This window comes from Bos taurus, chromosome 4 (assembly GCF_002263795.3).
Source record: "Bos taurus isolate L1 Dominette 01449 registration number 42190680 breed Hereford chromosome 4, ARS-UCD2.0, whole genome shotgun sequence".
Taxonomy (NCBI): domain Eukaryota; kingdom Metazoa; phylum Chordata; class Mammalia; order Artiodactyla; family Bovidae; genus Bos; species Bos taurus.
Genome location: NC_037331.1, coordinates 103,482,078 through 103,500,724, shown reverse-complemented (window position 1 = coordinate 103,500,724; position 18,647 = coordinate 103,482,078). Strand labels below are relative to the sequence as shown.

Sequence of the window (18,647 nt, the reverse complement as noted above, 5' to 3'; positions counted from 1 at the left end):
AGATCTCTTCACCATGACCGGCCCGTCTTAGGTTGCCCCACGGGCATGGCTTAGTTTCATTGAGTTAGACTAGGCTGTGGTCCTAGTGTGATTAGATTGACTAGTTTTCTGTGAGTATGGTTTCAGTGTGTCTGCCCTCTGATGCCCTCTTGCAATACCTACCGTCTTACTTGGGTTTCTCTTTCCTTGGGCGTGGGGTATCTCTTCACGGCTTCTCCAGCAAAGCGCGGCTGCTGCTCCTTACCTTGGACGAGGGGTATCTCCTCACTGCTGCCCTTCCTGACCTTCAACGCAGGATAGCTCCTTTAGGCCCTCCTGCGCCCGCACAGCCACCGCTCCTTGGATGTGGGGTTGCTCCTCCTGGCCTCCACCCCTGGCCTCGGGCGTGGGGGAGTGGGGTAGCTCCTCTCGGCCACTCCAGCATCACTGACTCAATGGACGTGAGTCTGAGTGAACTCTGGGAGTTGGTGATGGACAGGAGGGCCTGGTGTGCTTCGATTCATGGGGTCGCAAAGAGTCGGACATGACTGAGCGACTGAACTGACTGAACTGAGGTTGGTCATAACTTTCCTTCCAAGGAGTAAGTGTCTTTTAATTTCATGGCTGCAGTCACCATCTGCAGTGATTTTGGAGCCCCCCAAAATAAAGTCTGACACTGTTTCCACTGTTTCCCCATCTATTTGCCATGAAGTGATGGGACCGGATACCATGATCTTCGTTTTCTGAAGCTTGAGCTTTAAGCCAAATTTTTCACTCTCCTCTTTCACTTTCATCAAGAGGTTCTTTAGTTCCTCTTCACTTTCTGCCATAAGGGTGGTGTCATCTGGATATCTGAGGTTATTGATATTTCTCCTGGCAGTCTTGATTCCAGCTTGTGCTTCTTCCAGCTCAGCATTTCTCATGATGTACTCTGCATATAAGGTAAATAAACAGGGTGATAATATGCAGCCTTGATGTACTCCTTTTCCTATTTGGAACCAGTCTGTTGTTCCATGTCCAGTTCTAACTGTTGCTTCCTGACGTGCATACAGGTTTCTCCAGAGGCAGGTCAGGTGGTCTGGTATTCCCATCTCTTTCAGTGTTTACCACAGTTTATTGTGATCCACACAGTCAAAGGCTTTGGCATAGTCAATAAAGCAGAAATAGATGTTTTTCTGGAACTCTCTTGCTTTTTCCATGATCCAGCAGATGTTGGAAATTTGATCTCTGGTTCCTCTGCCTTTTCTAAAACCAGCTTGAACATCTGGAAGTTCACGGTTCACGTATCGCTGAAGCCTGGCTTGGAGAATTTTGAGCATTACTTTACTAGCATGTGAGATGAGTGCAATTGCACAGTAGTTGGCATTCTTTGGCATTACCTTTCTTTGGGATTGGAATGAAAACTGACCTTTTTCAGTGCTGTGGCCACTGCTAAGTTTTCCAAATTTGCTGACATATTGAGTGCAGCACTTCCACAGCATCATCTTTCAGGACTTGAAAGAGCTCAACTGGAATTCCATCACCTCCACTAGCTTTGTTCGTAGTGATACTTTCTAAGGCCCACTTGACTTCACATTCCAGGATGTCTGGCTCTAGGTCAGTGATCATACCATCGTGATTATCTGGGTTGTGAAGCTCTGTTTTCTACAGTTCTTCTGTGTATTCTTGCCACCTCTTTTTAATATCTTCTGCTTCTGTTAGGTCCATACCATTTCTGTCCTTTATTGTGCCCATCTTTGCATGAAATGTTCCCAAGTAAGATGGTAGGTGTTGTGAGAGGGCATCAGAGGGCAGACATACTGAAACATAATCACAGAACACTAGCCAATCTGATCACACAGACCACAGCCTTGTCTAACTCAATGAAACCAAGCCACGCCGTGTGGGGCCAGCCAAGATGGACGGGTCATGGTGGATAAGTCTGACAGAATGCGGTCCACTGGAGAAGGGAATGGCAAACTGCTTCAGTATTCTTGCCTTGAGAACCCCATTAACAGTATGAAAAGGCAAAATGATACGATACTGAAAGAGGAACTCCCCAGGTCGGTAAGTGCCCAATATGCTACTGAAGATCGGTGGAGAAATAACTTCAGAAAGAATGAAGGGATGGAGCCAAAGCAAAAATAATACCCAGTTGTGGATGTGACTGGTGGTAGAAGCAAGGTCAGATGCTGTAAAGAGCAATATTGCACAGGAACCTGAAATGTTAGATCCATGAATCAAGGCAAATTGGAAGTAGTCAAACAGGAGGAGATGGCAAGAGTGAATGTCGACATTTTAGAAATCAGCGAACTAAAATGGACTGGAATGGGTGAATTTAACTCAGATGACCATTATATCTACTACTGTGGGCAGGAATCCCTTAGAAGAAATGGAGTAGCCATCATGGTCACAAGAGAGTCAGAAATGCAGTACTTGGATGCTATCTCAAAAACAACAGAAGGATCTCTGTTTGTTTCCAAGGCAAACCATTCAATATCACAGTAATCCAAGCCTATGCCCCAACCAGTAATGCTGAAGAAGCTGAAGTTGAATGGTTCTGTGAAGACCTACAAGACCTTTTAGAACTAACACCCCAAAAAGATGTTCTTCTCATTATAGGGGACTGGAATGCAAAAGTAGGAAGTCAAGAGACACCTGGAGTAACAGGCAAATTTGGCCTTGGAGTACGGAATGAAGCAGGGCAAAGGCTAATAGAGTTGTGCCAAGAGAACACACTGGTCATAGCAAACACCCTCTTCCAAGAACACAAGAGAAGACTCTACACATGGACATCACCAGATGGTCAATACCAAAATCAGATTGATTATATTCTTTGCAGCCAAAGTTGGAGAAGCTCTATACAGTCAGCAAAAGACCAGGAGCTGACTGTGGCTCAGATCATGAACTCCTTATTGCCAAATTCAGACTGAAATTGAAGAAAGTAGGGAAAACCACTAGACCATTCAGGTATGACTTAAATCAAATCCCTTAATGATTATACAGTGGAAGTGAGAAATAGATTTAAGGGACTAGATCTGATAGAGTGCCTGATGAACTATGGATGGAGGTTCGTGACATTGTACAGGAGACAGGGATCAAGACCATCCCCATGGAAAAGAAATGCAAAAAAGCAAAATGGCTGTCTGAGGAGGCCTTACAAATAGCTGTGAAAAGAAGAGAAGCGAAAAGCAAAGGAGAAGAGGAAAGATATAAGCATCTGAATGCAGAGTTCCAAAGAATGGCAAGGAGAGATAAGAAAGACTTCCTCAGTGATCAGTGCAAGTAAATAGAGGAAAACAACAGAATGGGAAAGACTAGCGATCTCTTCAAGAAAATTAGAGATACCAAGGGAACATTTCATTGCATCCCTAGTTAAATTTTTTTGTTTATTTTCTCCCTGCTGATGTGTAGACAGGCAGTTGACTTTTCTACCTTATCTCCTGCAACTTTACTGAAATATCTTAGCTACTGATAATTTATTTGAATTATCTGTATAATTCTCAATATACTTGATACATGTTTAGAAATTAATATCTGTGAATAGCACTCTAAGTTTTCCTTTTTAATTCTTAAAAATTTTATTTCTTTTGATTGCCTTATTATAGTGGGTAAGACTCCTCATGCTGAACAGAAATGATAATAACTGGAAGATTATTCTTCTTTTTTTTTCCTAATTTTAAAAGGAGTAATTTAAAAATGTTTTCCCTTAAGCATATGTGAATGTTTGGAACCTTTAGCATTGCTAATCAATTCTGATTTTATGCCTAATATGCCAGGAGTTTTTCTTTAATTGTGTATGGAAATTAAATTTTATTGAGTACAATTTCTGCATTAAGAGCCTATGTTTTGTTCTGTTTTGCTTGTTAATGCAGTGATTTACATTAATTTTCTAATGTTAAGTCCATTTCATTCCCAGGCCTAAGTCATGCCTGTGCGTATGTAGACACACACGTACACAAACACACACACACACATAATGGTGAATTTGGATTGCCACTCTCTGGTTTAAGACTTTTGAATTTATGTTTGAATAAGATTGGTCTATAATTATTTCATGTTGTCTTTGCTTGTTTTTTAAAATTGAAGTATAGTTGATGTACAGTATTATATGTTACAGATGTACAGTATAATGATGCCTGGTTTTTATCTTATGAAATTACTAGCCTCATAAAAATGAGATTGGGATGGATATTTTTTCTATTCTCAAAAGGCCATGTGAAATCAGAGTTATTTTTTTCCTGAATGATTATGCATCTAAAAGTTTCTAGTCTTGATGTTTAATTCTTGGGAAGATTTTAAACTATTGACCCAATTTCTTATTATAGGACCAGTCAGGTTTTCAGTTTTTCCTTGAGTCAGTTGGTAAGTTGATATTTTTTCTAGGAGTTTGGTCATTGTATTTATTTTAAAACTTACTGTCATAAAGTTACTTGTAATATTGCTATTAGTGTCTATGCCATCTTTAATTTACACTTTTAATCTTTTTTTCTGCCCTCCCTTTTTTCTTCATCAGTCTTGCAGAGATGTGTTACTCATATTTTTCTTTTTTAGAGGAACAGACTTTTGTCCTTTTTTGACTCCATAGATTAGATGACCTATCATTTATTTCTAAGTATATTTTAAAATTAATTTTAAAATTTAAATTCAAATGAATTGCATTGTGGTCAGGCTGTATAGTAACAGATACTTTGAATTTTGTTGTAAAAGTGAAAGTTGCTCAGTTGCATCTGACTCTTTGTGACCACATGGAATTCTCCAGGCCAGAATACTGGAGTGGGTAGCCTTTCCCTTCTCCAGGGGATCTTTCTGACCCAGGAATTGAACTGGGGTCTTCTGCACTGCAAGGGGATTCTTTACCAACTGAGCTACCAGGGAAGCTAGTATATCATTAACTTTGGTAAAAGTTCTGTGTATACAGAGTGTTTTGAATGTGGTGTTAGATGGGTGTAAATTGTGTGGTTCTAATTTTTTGTATCTTTATTGATTTCTTTGTCTGCTTCTTGTATCAGTTAGCCAGAAAGGTATGTTAACAATTCACTATGAATTTGTTGGTTTCTCCTTGTAATCCCATCAATTTTTATTTTATATTTTAAAAACTATTATGAAGTATATAGAAGTTAAAAATTTTATCTTCCCAGTAAATTGAACCTGGTAGTACTATAAAATGAGTGCTTTTTATTAGTATTTCTAGTAATGCTTTTTTTGCCTTAAGTCTGTTTCATTTGATATTAATATAACTATGTCTGCTTTCTTTTAGCCCGCTTCACTATTTTACTTTCAAGCTCTTTTGTTTCTATTTTAGATATAGTTCCTGTAAACATAACAAAACTGGATATTTTTTCAGTTTGACAATCTTTGTCTTTTAATCTTTTTTTTATAGTGGTTTATTCATTTGTTGGGATTGCCTATTTACACATTGTGATTAATTTTGAATTTATTTCTACTGTCTGTTTTTGCTATTTGACCTGCTTTTTCTGTTTTTCTTTTCTCTTTTTGGTCTTCTCTTAGATGTTTCCTCATTTGATTTTTTTCCCCCCTCATCTATTAATTTGGAAGTTATATAGTGACTTTCTGTTCTTTTAGTGGTTACTCTGGAAAACAGACCCTTTAACTTAATAAACTTTAGCTTAACAACTTAAGCTAATTAATACATTTTATCATTCTCTCGAACAATAAAAGAGTCTTGAACACTTGAATTCTGACTAGTTCCATTCAAACTCATTTACCACTGTGTGAATTTGGGCAAATTACTTAGTCTTCTTGTGTCCCAGTTTTTCCTTATGTCAAGTGTATAAAAATAATAGTTCCTACATTAAAGGATTAATTGTTTTGAGAATTAAAAGAATTAATGTGTAGAATGCTCAGAACAATGCCAGGCATATAAAATGTGTTGTATAAAATTGCTTCTGTTATTTTCTTAATCCCAGGAGTTAGAAATTAACATTGTTTTATATAGTCAGTATTTGTTTAAATTTAGACATTTATCATTTTGTATTTTTGCACACAATCCTTTGTTCATATGTTTCCTTGTGGATCATTTTCTTTTAAATTCATCTTTTAGAAGTTGGTTTAGTGAGGGTCTGGTGGCAGATGTGTTTTTTGTTTATCTGAAAGTGTTTATTTCATCTTCATTCTTGAAAAATAGTTTTATTGGGTGTTTTCTCTCAATTCTTCAAAGATTATTCCATTGTTTTCTGGCTCCCATTGCTTATTTAGAAGTTAGTTATCAGTATAAATACATTGTTTGGCCTGGGGCTGGGGTGCTGTCGTAACAGATGACTGCAAATTTGGTGTCTTAGGAGCAAGAATTTATTCTTATGTTTCTGGAGGCTAGAATTCCAAAGTCAAGGTGTCAGCAGGGCTATGCTCTGTCTGTAGACGCCAGGGGAAGATCCTTCTTGCCTCCTCCTAGCTCCTCGTGGTTGTTGGCAATCCTTCATATTTCTTGGCATTCCTTGGTTTATAGCTGCGTTACTCTAATCTCTTTCTTTTTTGTCTCATGGCTTTCTCCTATGTGTCTTTGTGTCCAAATTTCTTTTTATGAGGACACCAAGTCATGGGATTAGGGCTCAGCCTACTTGAGTATGACCTCATCTTAATTATATCTGAGAAGACCTTATTTCTTAGTGAGGTCACATTTCAGCTGCCACGAGTGAGGATACAGTTCAACACATTACAGTAGGTAATCTGTTTTTTTCCTCTCTGACTAAACATACAGTCAGCCTCTGGTGCTACAGTTTCACAAAGATCTGTCTATATGTGGACTTATTTTTATTTAGTCTGTTTATAATTCATTCTTTTTGAGTGGAAGGTTTTATGTTTAATCATTTCTGAAAGTTCCTCAAAAATATTGTTTCTCTGGACTTCTAATTAGACATACATTAAGATCTTCTTACTCTGTTTTTTATGTTTTTTGACTTCTCTCTCACGTCGTCCTTTGTGCTGTATGCAGGGGAATTTCTTCACTTGGTTACCTAGTTCATTAGTTCAGCCTTGTCTGAGATGAAGTGTGTCCTGTCTACTGTGATTTTAAGATTATAATTATTTACTTCTAAAGATTGTTTTTTCCTGCTTAATTCTTACAGTTTCTTAATCCATACTCATACTTTTGATACTCAATATTAACTTTAAAAAACACTTCATTCATATTGTATATTTATATCCAACAACTCTTAACATCTGTTGTCTTTAGTGGACTGGTTTTGCTGGATTTTGCTTATGGTGTCTTGTTTCTGGTTTATTTGATTATAAGCTTATGTTTGCTGAAACTTTATCTGTAGAAATTTTTAAAAGTTTAAACTTTTATTATGTATTGGGTTGTAGCTGACTAACGATGTTGTTGTAGTTTCAGGTAAACAGCAAAGGGACTCAGCCATATATATATACATGTATCCATTCTCCTCCAAAGGCACCTCCCATCCAGACTGGCATCTACATAACATCTACATAACATTGAGTAGATTTCCATGTGCTATGCAGTAGGTCCTTGTTGGTTATCCATTTTAAACATAGCAATGTCCATGACCTTACCAAAGTCCCTAACTGTCCCTTTCCTCCAGCAACCATAAATTTGATTTCTAAGTCTGTGAGTCTTTTTCTCTTCTTTAAGTTCATTTGTGTCATTTCTTTTTAGATACCACATATAAGGGATGTCATACGATATTTCTCCTTCTGTCTGATTGACTTCACTCAGTATGACACTCTGGGTCCATCCACCCAGAATAATGCCATATTGTAAATGGCATTATTTCTTTTTTAATGGCTGAGTAATATTCATATATATATATATATATATATATACACACACACACACACACACCATATCTTCTTTATCCGTTCCTCTGTTGATGGACACTTAGGTTGCTTCCATGTATTGGCTATTATAAACAGTGAAGCAATGAATATTGGGGTTCATGTATCCTTTCGGATCATGTTTTTCTCCAGATATATGCCTGGGAGTGGGATTGCAGGATTATCATATAGTAGCTCTATTTTTAAAGGAACCTCCATACTGTTCTCCTGGAGAAGGAAATGGCACCCCACTCCAGTACTCTAGCCTGGAAAATCCCACGGACGGAGGAGCCTGGTGGGCTGCCGTCCATGGGGTCGCGAAGAGTCAGGCACGGCTGAGTGGCTTCACTTTCACTTTTCACTTTCATGCATTGGAGAAGGAAATGGCAACCCACTCCAATGTTCTTGCCTGGAGAACCCCAGGGACGGGGGAGCCTGGTGGGCTCCCATCTATGGGGTCACACAGAGTCGGACACGACTGAAGCTACTTAGCATACTGTTCTCCATAGTGGCTATACCAATTTAAATTCCCACCAACAGTGTAGGAGAGTTCCCTACTCTTTATACCATCTTAAGCATTATAGAAATTCTTTTGAGGCCTGAGTTGAAGGTAAATTCCTTCCAGAGAGGATTTGTGTTTGCCACTATGGGAAATGCCACTGTGGGTCTCTAAATTTAATTCTCACAAAAGAAGTGTGAATCAACTTAACTTCCTTGAGGCATGAGCAGTTTATGAGTTCTCAGTGGAAGTTTTCTTCCTTTCCTTCCAAAGCCAACTCTGACATAGGCAAATTTCCTTGCTGACTTCCTTTGCAAAGCAGATTCCTTTTCCAGCTCCCTTCACTAAGGATGTGTAGTCTTTTAAAATCATGATTTTATGCTGAAATATCTCTTTGGAGATTTAACCCTTGACCATATTCAGATACTACATTTGTTTCCTGTTTCCTCATTGCCACTAAAAATAGGGCTGTTTGTCATTACTCACTGACATCGCCTTTGGACAGCCAATGGCTTTAGTTTTCATTCACCTCACTGGTTCCAGACCTTCCCTTTGCTCTTGGGGCAGTACAGCATTTGGAAAGCGAGTAGATCGTGGTGGCTCAGAGTGCAGGCCATTCTGCCAAACTGCTTAACTTAAACTCCAGCTCTGCTGTCTATTAGCTGTTTAACTTTGAACAGGTTTCTGAACCTCCCCGGGCTTCTGTTTTCACATCTGTAAAAATGGGGATGAGTCGCAGCTTTGGTACAATGAAGACTTAATCCCTTAAAATGTATAAAGTACTTAGTAGGGGGACTGGCCCAGCCCACATACAGTGTATATTAACTATTTTTGGCTTCTAAGGATTTTTGTTTTTTGTCAGCTCAGCAATGCATTTTTTAAAAAGCTGTTTACCTAGCATTTTTGTGTAATGAAAGGAATGTCATGATAACAAGTTCTCCATGGTGTGTGTGTGTTTGTGTGCTTAGTTGCTCAGTTGTGTCTGACTCTTTGCAACCCCATGGACGGTAGCCTGCCAGCCTCTTGTGTCCATGGCATTTCTCAGGCAATAATACTGGAGTGGGTTGCCATTGTCTCCTCCAGGGGCTCTTTTCCATAGTATTGTGATTTTATTATTTTCACATAGCAAAATGGATCTTAAAGCAAGTCCCCTCCCACCCTGACGCATTGTTTTAAATGTGCAGGTCCCATGTATGTTCACATCTTTCAGCCGAGTGACTCGGAGACCACGAAAGAAGCTGAGGGGCCCACGTTCACGTGGCTGGACTTTCAGTTTACTTCTTGTGTTCTTTTGCAGGGTCAGGTGCACTGAGACATCCAGTAGCTTTCTCATTGGTTTTCTGAACTTTGAAACCATGAAGTTTGGTGCCACCCAGGCTCGCCGTCTCTCCACAGCCTCCTCGGTCACCAAACCTCCACACTTCATCCTCACCACCAACTGGGTTTGGTACTGGACTGATGAGTTTGGCTCTTGGCAGGAATATGGACGACAAGTAAGTGTCACGGAAAGAGTATGAATGTTTCTTCCTGTGGGTCCATGATGGAGGAATCTTTGCAAACATGGGCACAAGGACTGCTCCAGGGAGCCCTTGACAGAGCCAAAGATCCCCAGGTCCCCTTATGACTCACTTGCTTTGGGGGAATTATGGCAGAACTGGATAATTTAGAGTTCATTTGTATGAGGTCACATCTTGGAACAATTAGCTATCTGTTAGTTCATGAGGACTGAGTAACTTTGGTTGTAGTGATATCATAGTTGGTTAAATGGGGGTAGAAAAATGTCTCTCTTACTGTTGAACAGGTAACTCCAGAGCGAGTGCCTGGGTGTGCAGGAGTGTTTGTGTAGCTGTGGACTAAAGCTTAAGGCTTTTCAGAGCTGGCTTTTTGCTTTATCTATAGTAGTCACGTTACAAAAGGTGGAAAAGTATATGAAAGTAACTTGTTTCAGCTATTGATTTGGTATTTGGGTCAAGTAACTGCTGCTGTCAACTATTCAGAGATGTTCATAGATGAATCAAGATTAGAGGGAGCTTCCCCCTGACCCCGGTTATCTGTAGAGATACATGTGTAGGGAAGTCACCATTTCTATAATGACAGCTTCTCCCAAATGACAGGTGGGCTATGTGGTCTAATAGACATTTGTATTTTTCTGGGTTGTGAGAGGCTATATTAAAGCTTTAGTTTCATGCTCTTGACTGCACTTGAAATGTTTTTTTCCCTGGGAACTCTGTAACGTGAGCTTCGTGGGGGCTTTGGCCACTGACGTGCCCCCAGGCTGAAGACAGTGTTTGCACATAGCAGGTCCTCAGGAGAAAGACACTGGCCAGTTGAAATGCAGAGGTATTACCACTCTGTACCCGCTGGCCAGGTGGATGTGGGCACTCTCAGCAGATGACTTGAGCCCTCCTCCTTCCCTCTTCTTCCAGTGCCAGCCTTCCTGCCCCACCTGCCTTCCCCCCCGAGCATCCTGGGATTTTTTCTGTCTTCCCTGGATTTGTTCAGGGAGGCTCTCTAGTGTGGCTCTGGGTTTGGTCAGGAGAGGGAGGGATGAGGCCGAAACAATGGACAGAAGAGGCTGCAGTGCTCAGGCCCTCAGTGAAGTAGCATTTGCGAGTTTACTTGTACTTGAAGGGTTGTGTTATCCATTACAAGTAATTGAACACCCTCTCTTCCATTGCTCCTGTCACGGTTATCCAGGTTAGTTGGGCCCATGTGGGCTGTCTTCCATTTTCCTGAGCAGTTTACAGCAGGCAGTCCTGTTGGCTCCTGTTCTGTGCCTCTCTCTCCTACCACAGCCCCACCCCCAGCTCCTCTCATCTGCCTCCCCAGGACACGGACACGCACTGTGGGCTTGTTTGCCGGTGTGTGGATGGCCCCCAGTGTCTGTCTTCTTGCCTTCACCATATATCTATCTGGCTTTCCCTTCACAGGGCATGGATCACCCTGTGACCAGCGTCACCAGCAGTGATTTGGAGAAGGCCTACCTGGCGTACTGTGCCTCGGGGTCTAACCCCCAAGCAGCCACCCTGAGGTTCCAGGCAGGAAAGCACTCATACGAGTTAGACTTCAAAGGTACTTTTTGGGGTTCCCCAGTGGCCTAGTGATTAGGATTCTGGACTTTCACTGGTTGGCCTGTATTCAGTCCCTGGTCAGGAAACTGAGATCCCACAAGCTGTGCAGCATGGCCAGGGTGAGGTTGGGAGAAGGTATTTCCTGATCCACCGCACTCACCCAGTAGGGTCTGATAATCTGCTGGCCCTGCCTTTTCCATCTTAACCGTGGAGAAACTCCGCACACACACTGAGGGCCAGGAAAGAGAAGGATGCAATGGTCCCTGTTCTGAAATGCTGCAGATCTAGAAGGGAGAATAGACCTGTCAACAAATGAGCCAGCCAGCAGGATGCAGGGGGAGCTGCCTGGGGTAGATAGCAGGCGACAGGAACCCCGTGTGGAGGGACAAGTAGCATCAGCCTGAGGCAGTGGTGGTGTAGGCAGCACTGTAGCAGGGTCCTGTGGGCCATGGGCAAGTCCCTGTGTCTGAGGATTAACTTTAGTCACTGACACGAGTCACAGTGGTTCTGCTGTGCAGCTCCTCCTCCTACTCCCAGCTGCAGAGTCCACGTCAGCTTTTCTGTAGGCGCCTTCAGCACTGGTGGCTGGCTGGAAACACATGGTAGACACACATCAGCTGAAAACTGCTGTGAAGCAGATTATCAGGTGCTCTGCTTGTGGTAGCCTGAGTCCGGGCCTTAATGGCTTGTTCTGCTTGCCTTGACGGACAGACAGAAGCAGACCAAACACCCTTTGGTCAGGTCTTCCAGTGACTTACCTGTGAGGTGTGGTGTTTTTCTTTCCTTTAGTTTCAGTTTCTTGTGGCTTCTTTCAAGCCATTTTCACATGGATTTATCAGTTCATTCTTGTTCAATTCAGTTTTGCCTTTAAATTCACATTTTAATCTCTGAATCCTTAGCAGTTTTCAGCATTTTTTTAAGGAAATTAAGTGGACCTCCTTTTAAGCACTTTTAAACAGCACTTTAAGCACTGTTTATTGTTTACTTTTGTGGACCATCTGTTTGGAGGGCAGCAAACTGTCTTTGGTGAATTATCCTAGGTCCACTCTGCCTACTTTTATCCAGTTAGTTTTGCTTGTGGTTTTGTACTTGTACTTATCCTTTTGGTTAAGGTAGAATCGCTGCCCCCTCGATGTGCCTGTGCAAAGAGCCTAAAAGTTTCTTCTACTTTACAGTGAGAACTGCTTACAGCTTTCAGTATCTGCTGGGAAATATCAGTCATGTGTGAGGTGGTTTTACAATCCACAGTCTGATAAATACAAGTGCAGTCAAGGGGATTGTGAGAAATCTATGGAATAATAAGTTGGGACTGGCCTGAAGATCAAGTCTATACAAGTAGCACCCATCTGACTGCTGCTGACCACAGTTTAAAATATTTCTTTAAAGTATCTGAACACTATCAAATCAACTAGAAATGTCAGATGCAGCCTCTCAACCCAGGCAGCTCCCCCAAGGGACAGAATAGTCAAGATGAGGGTGGGGAGGAACACACACTGAGTTTACTGCAAACTTAAGAAAAGCATATTTCCTGCAGACTGCCCCAAGCTCACGTGGTGGGCAAAACTCTTTGGTCTGTGTGTTGGTAGATGACAGTAGCCACAGTGGTTTCAGGTGACTTCTCCCTTCATAACCTCACTACTCGGCAGAGTGAAAGCAAGTCTCAGGCGGCAGTCTGCCACTCAGATTTATTTACTAAATATTTATTAGGAAGCAAGTTCGTTTAAAAAACACACACAGCAGGCCAAATGACTCATTCTGTAGCATCAGGGAAGGCTTGACTCTGTCCTTTCAGGGACTTCAGTGACCCTGAAGGACTCTGTCCTTCAGTGACAGAACAGTCACTGAAGGCAAATAAATGCCAAGACTCCAGAGCCAGAATTCTGATGTCTGTTAGCTGGTATCGGTTGGCAGAATCCCCATGGTCAGGGCTTGTTTAGGACTTCGCCTAGTGTATTCTCTTTAATGGTAAATTAGGGAGATGGCCTCATGCTTTACTCTGTTCGAGGGACATAGGGAACAGGTCTCACAAATACTTAGCCCATTCATGTATCTCGAATGCCTTTTAATTTCACCTACAAAGCCTTTGACTGTGTGGATCACAATAAACTATGGAAAACTCTGAAAGAGATGGGCATACCAGGCCACCTGACCTGCCTCTTGAGAAACCTGTATGCAGGTCAGGAAGCAACAGTTAGAACTGGACATAGAGCAACAGACTGGTTCCAAATAGGAAAAGGAGTACATCAAGGCTGTATATTGTCACCCTGCTTATTTAACTTCTATACAGAGTACATCATGAGAAACGCTGGGCTGGAGAAAGCACAAGCTGGAATCAAGATTGCCGGGAGAAATATCAATAAACTCAGATATGCAGATAACACAACCCTTATGGCAGCAAGTGAAGAAGAACTAAAGGGCCTTTTGATAAAAGTGAAAGAGGAGAGTGAAAAGTTGGCTTAAAGCTCAGCATTCGGAACACTAAGATCATGGCATCCGGTCCCATCACTTCATGGCAGATAGGTGGGGAAACAGTGGAAACAGTGGCTGACTTTATTTTTCTGGGCTCGAAATCACTGCAAATGGTGCTTGCAGCCATGAAATTAAAAGACGCTTACTCCTTGGAAGGAAAGTTATGACCAACCTAGACATCATATTAAAAAGCAGAGACATTACTTTGCCAACAAAGGTCTGGCTAGTCAAGGCTATGGTTTTTCCAGTGGTCATGTATGGATGTGAGAGTTGGACTGTGAAGAAAGCTGAGCACCGAAGAATTGATGCTTTTGAACTGTGGTGTTGGAGAAGACTCTTGAGAGTCCCTTGGACTGCAAGGAGATCCAACCAGTCCATCCTAAAGGAGATCAGTCCTGGGTGTTCATTGGAAGGACTGATGTTAAAGCTGAAACTCCAATACTTTGGCCACCTGATGTGAAGAGATGACTCATTGGAAAAGACCCTGATGCTGGGAAAGATTGAGGGCAGGAGGAGAAGGGGATGACAGAGGATGAGATGGTTGGATGGCATCATCGACTCAATGGACATGGGTTTGGGTGGACTCCGGGAGTTGGTGATGGACAGGGAGGCCTGTCATGCTGCGATTCATGGGGTCGCAAAGAGGTGGACACGACTGAGCAACTGAACTGATAAAAGGTTATTTAAGAGTCATTGCATTGCTAGTCAACAGACCAGTGAAAAACCTGTTTAAGTAAGCTAATTAGCAGAGTATTGCTGAGAGGCTGAGTGATGGGTAACTGAAGGGGTTGTGGTAGCCATGTCTGGAGTATGGTCTCCCGATCAGAATGTTGGGGACTGCCCGGGAGTGCCCATTCTTGACTACCTGGACTCTGGCATGAGGGACACACGCCTAGGTGATCACAGGGTATATGCTCAAATGCAGTAGGGTGAATTAGTTTTTCAAGTCAAATAAATTGTTTATGTGCAGAAAGTAAGACTTGACAGAGATTTCCTGGTGGTTGGGACATGTAATCTATAGGTTTCATGACTTTTCAGCCTGAAAGATAGGTTCCCCTCTCTGCCCTCAGGATGAATATAAGAATCTTGGGGGTTGGCATAGAGTAAGAATTTCATTTGTTAAAGACTATACAGGTTTTAAAAGGTTGAGAAATATTGCTGTTGAGTAAGTTTAGTCAAACTAAGAAAAACTTTACTCGTAAAATTATTATATTAACTCTAAATCCCACTGGCTCAAGATGTGGTAATTTGGTCTCAGGCTGGGCTGGAGCTTTTTTATATCCAAGCTGGGAAAAATTGCTGAGCAAAATAATAGTTTAAACAAGATTGGAAGGAACAATTTAAAAGCACTTATGTATAATTGATATGTCAATTACTAATCATTCATCTATTCATTAAATCCAGTCTCCTACAGATACCTATTATGAATATTTGAAATGTGTAAAACTGCCTTATTTTTAACAGACTGATTGTGGGCTTTAACATTTGAATTAGCTTTATAACCTGTTTAATTTGTGTTGATAAAGCACTGCCGTCCTGTATGTATATTGTGTTTTTTTTCCACCAGCCTTCATTCAGAAAAATGTGATCTATGGCACAGTTAGAAAGGTTTGCCGAAGACCCAAATATGTGTCTCCCCAAGATGTGAAGATGAAGCAGACCTGGTAGGTGGCATTTGGGGAATTTGTTATGTAATATGTGTATCAGCTGATACGTGCTCAACTACATGTACTAAACCTACTCAGACTGGCTGTAGCATCAAGAGGGTTAGTTGGCTTGCAATCTTATGCCCTGGCACTCTGTCTCTATTTCCTGTGCCTTGCCCTCTGAGTATATTTGTACTTTGCTTCTTAATACCGGGCTTACCTTGTGGCTCAGCTTGTAAAGAATCTGCCTGCAGTGCCAGAGACCTGGGTTCGATCCCTGGGTTGGGAATATCCCCGGAGAAGGGAAAGGCTCCTCACTTCAGTATTCTGGCCTGGAGAATTGCATGGACTGTATAGTCCATGGGGTCGCAAAGAGTCGGACATGACTGAGCTACTTTACTTTTCACTTAATACCAAAGTGCTACTGTTTATATGAGTGATCTGTAAGAAGGTTGAGGCTTCATGAAATGGAAAAATCTTTACCATGGAATGGTAAATGGTAATATGTTTACCTATATGGTAAATGGAAATATATTTACCATACTTCAAGTAAAAATGTATTATAAAGGTATAATATTTAACAAAGTTATAAAAAGGTAAATGCTTGATGTATAGTTGTTTTAATGATGATACAGATATAATTAACAAAGCATTAAATGATAAGCCAAACACAATAGAAAGGAAAAGATATCCCCCAAATCACTTAATTAGATGTTTTATCTTTAAGATTGCCAGTGATGTTACTGTGACATGAAGGTATTCTTGTGCAGATTTTTCCAGAAACCAGAAAGTTCTTTCTTAGTTTAGACTTAACTTAGAGAATGTGAAGAAATAATAGTGATCTAACTCTGATAATTTTCTGGTTCCATTTTCAAGTGATTGTATCTTTTGCTTTATGACTTGGAAGATATCTTTTTGAACAGCTCGGGGTTTTTCTGTTTGTATGTTTGTTTTTATTTATTTTTTAATTGGAATATAATTGCTTTACAACATTGTCTTAGTTTCTGCTGTACAACAACTTGAATCAGCTGTATGTGTACATACACCCCTTCTCTATTGAGCCTCCCTCCATGCCCATTCTACCCCTCTAGGTCATTACAGCGCACAGAGCTGAGCTCCCTGTGCTCCACAGCGGATTCTCACTAGTTACCTGTTTTACACATGGTAGTGTATACATGTCAGTGCTATTCTCTCAATTCGTCCCACCCTGTCTTTCCATCCTTGTGTCTACAAGTCTGTTCTCTACATCTGTGTCTCTGTTCCTCTCCTGCAAATAGATTCATCAGTACCATTTTTCAGGGCTGGTTTTTTTCCCCCACTGGTAGCAAACTGTGGTTTTTGTTTCTAACAAAGCATTTAAAGTTCCTCTTTGTCCTCCAGTTGTGTTACGTATGAATGGCAGTTCCAGTTCAGAGTCATCTAGAGCAGTTTGATTACTGGCATACGTATTCCACTAGTTGCAAAGGCATTGGACCAGAGAAAGAATTATCCTTATGGGTAGCAGTGTTGGGATATCTAACTACAAGGCTGCTTGTTGTGATCTGCAGGCCAGTCTAGACTTGAAGCTAGCTTATCAAGTGTCTTTTCAAGTGAATAATTGAATCACAGACTTGAATTTTTGTAAATGTTGAAATAATGGAATATGCCTCCAAAACTCCATTATTTTAATACTTGAATATCATGGAAAATTAAAAATACCAAAAGCAGATGCTGCAGGCACGAATTGTCCCCCGAGTGAGCTCCCTTATCAGACTACCAGAAACCAGTAGGGCTGTGCCTGGCCTTAAGAGCATTTAGGAGCAGGACCCTCCTGCTGCTGACAGGAACAAATTTGTGAGCTCTGCACTGATCAGACACCTCTGAATTGGTAGTTTTAGGTTTGAGGCATGTGGGCTGGGATTGGAGCTGGGGGAGGGGTCAACTCTCTCCAATCCCCATTGCCAGTTACTGGGGGATGGTGGCTTGGATGGCGAGAGGTACCACAGTGCCCATTAGTTTGATGTGTGACAGCCCAGGCCAGGACTGTAGCCAGCGTTGCTGTCAAGAGAACTGCCTCTTCCATTAGCTGGAGAAATCTGGCTCATTTCTGTTTCACAGAGGACCGAGAGTGTTTCCGTTTCTTATTTTAAGATGTCACATGTGGACTTTGATGGTTGTACTTGTGGAGCATGGCAAGGTCATTTAAAGAAGCTAGAGGGAAAAGGTTAATATCAAGCAGATAGAGTGCCTGTGAGTCTAACAGAGTAACCTCCTGGGGTTGCCCATCCCTGTTTCCTTGAAGCCAGGTGTGCCTTCTTTCCTCCCTTTCTTAATAAATTTATTTTTGGCTATGTGTAAAACATGATTTAGAAGTCAGAACTGTGAAAAGATCTACTCAGTAGTTAGAATTCTCCTTTCTATATCTGCACTGTTTCCTTGGCGGACAACCATTTTCATCAATTTTTAGTTTATGTTTACTGTGTTGCAAAAATGAGCAAATGTACATAAAAGTGTCTTCTTTTGTTGGATAAACGGTAGCATTCTATCTCTACTATTCTGTACCTTTTTTCACTTAATACATCATTACTAGACTTACTGTGGTGATCACTTCAGTATGTGTATTGGTTGCTCAGTCTTGTCCAACTCTTTGCAACCCCCTCCAGGCTCCTTTGTCCATGAAATTCTCCAGGCAAGAATACTAGAGTGGATTGCGCATTTCCTTCACTAGGGCTGACTCAAGGATCAAACCCAGTCTCCTGCATTGCAGGCAGATTCTTCACTGCCTGAACTACCAGGAAAGCTTCACTTAGAGTATTGTACAACTTTTTGGGAAAAAGAAATTACTCTCTTTCAGTTCATTGAAGTCTTCTGAATTCTGTTCCTGTCTTCATGATTCTCTGTCATGTGTATTTGCCATGGTTTAATCTGTCCCCTTTTGAGGAATGCTTTGCCTTTTTGTGATCTGCTAATATGAGTATGATACCACAAAGAATGTCTATTGTATGTGCTGTTTGTTAGTTGTGGAGGTGAGCCATCAGGTTGGAGTCCTAGATGGTAAATGCAAGTTCCTGTTTGTGGGGCTTAACCATGTACACTCATCCCAGAATGTGTGAGGTGCCTGTTTCCTTCAGCCTTGAAAACAGGAAGTCATCAAGCTCTTCAGTAAAGGTGGGAAAGGGTATTTCAGTGTATTTAATTCGTTTTCTCTTATGAGTGAGGTTTAATATTCTT

General features: G+C 41.3%; 1 protein-coding gene across 2 annotated transcripts in view; it reads left to right on the top strand.

Annotated features, from left to right (window-relative positions):
- Window positions 1-18,647, top strand: part of PARP12 (poly(ADP-ribose) polymerase family member 12) — a 46,154-nt gene that overhangs the window by 17,675 nt on the left and 9,832 nt on the right. For both annotated transcript variants that reach the window (NM_001192344.1, XM_005205833.5), the window contains exons 6-8: window positions 9,549-9,744; window positions 11,182-11,323; window positions 15,359-15,455. In NM_001192344.1, the coding sequence (NP_001179273.1) occupies window positions 9,549-9,744; window positions 11,182-11,323; window positions 15,359-15,455 (435 nt within the window). The remainder of the gene's footprint in view (window positions 1-9,548; window positions 9,745-11,181; window positions 11,324-15,358; window positions 15,456-18,647) is intronic.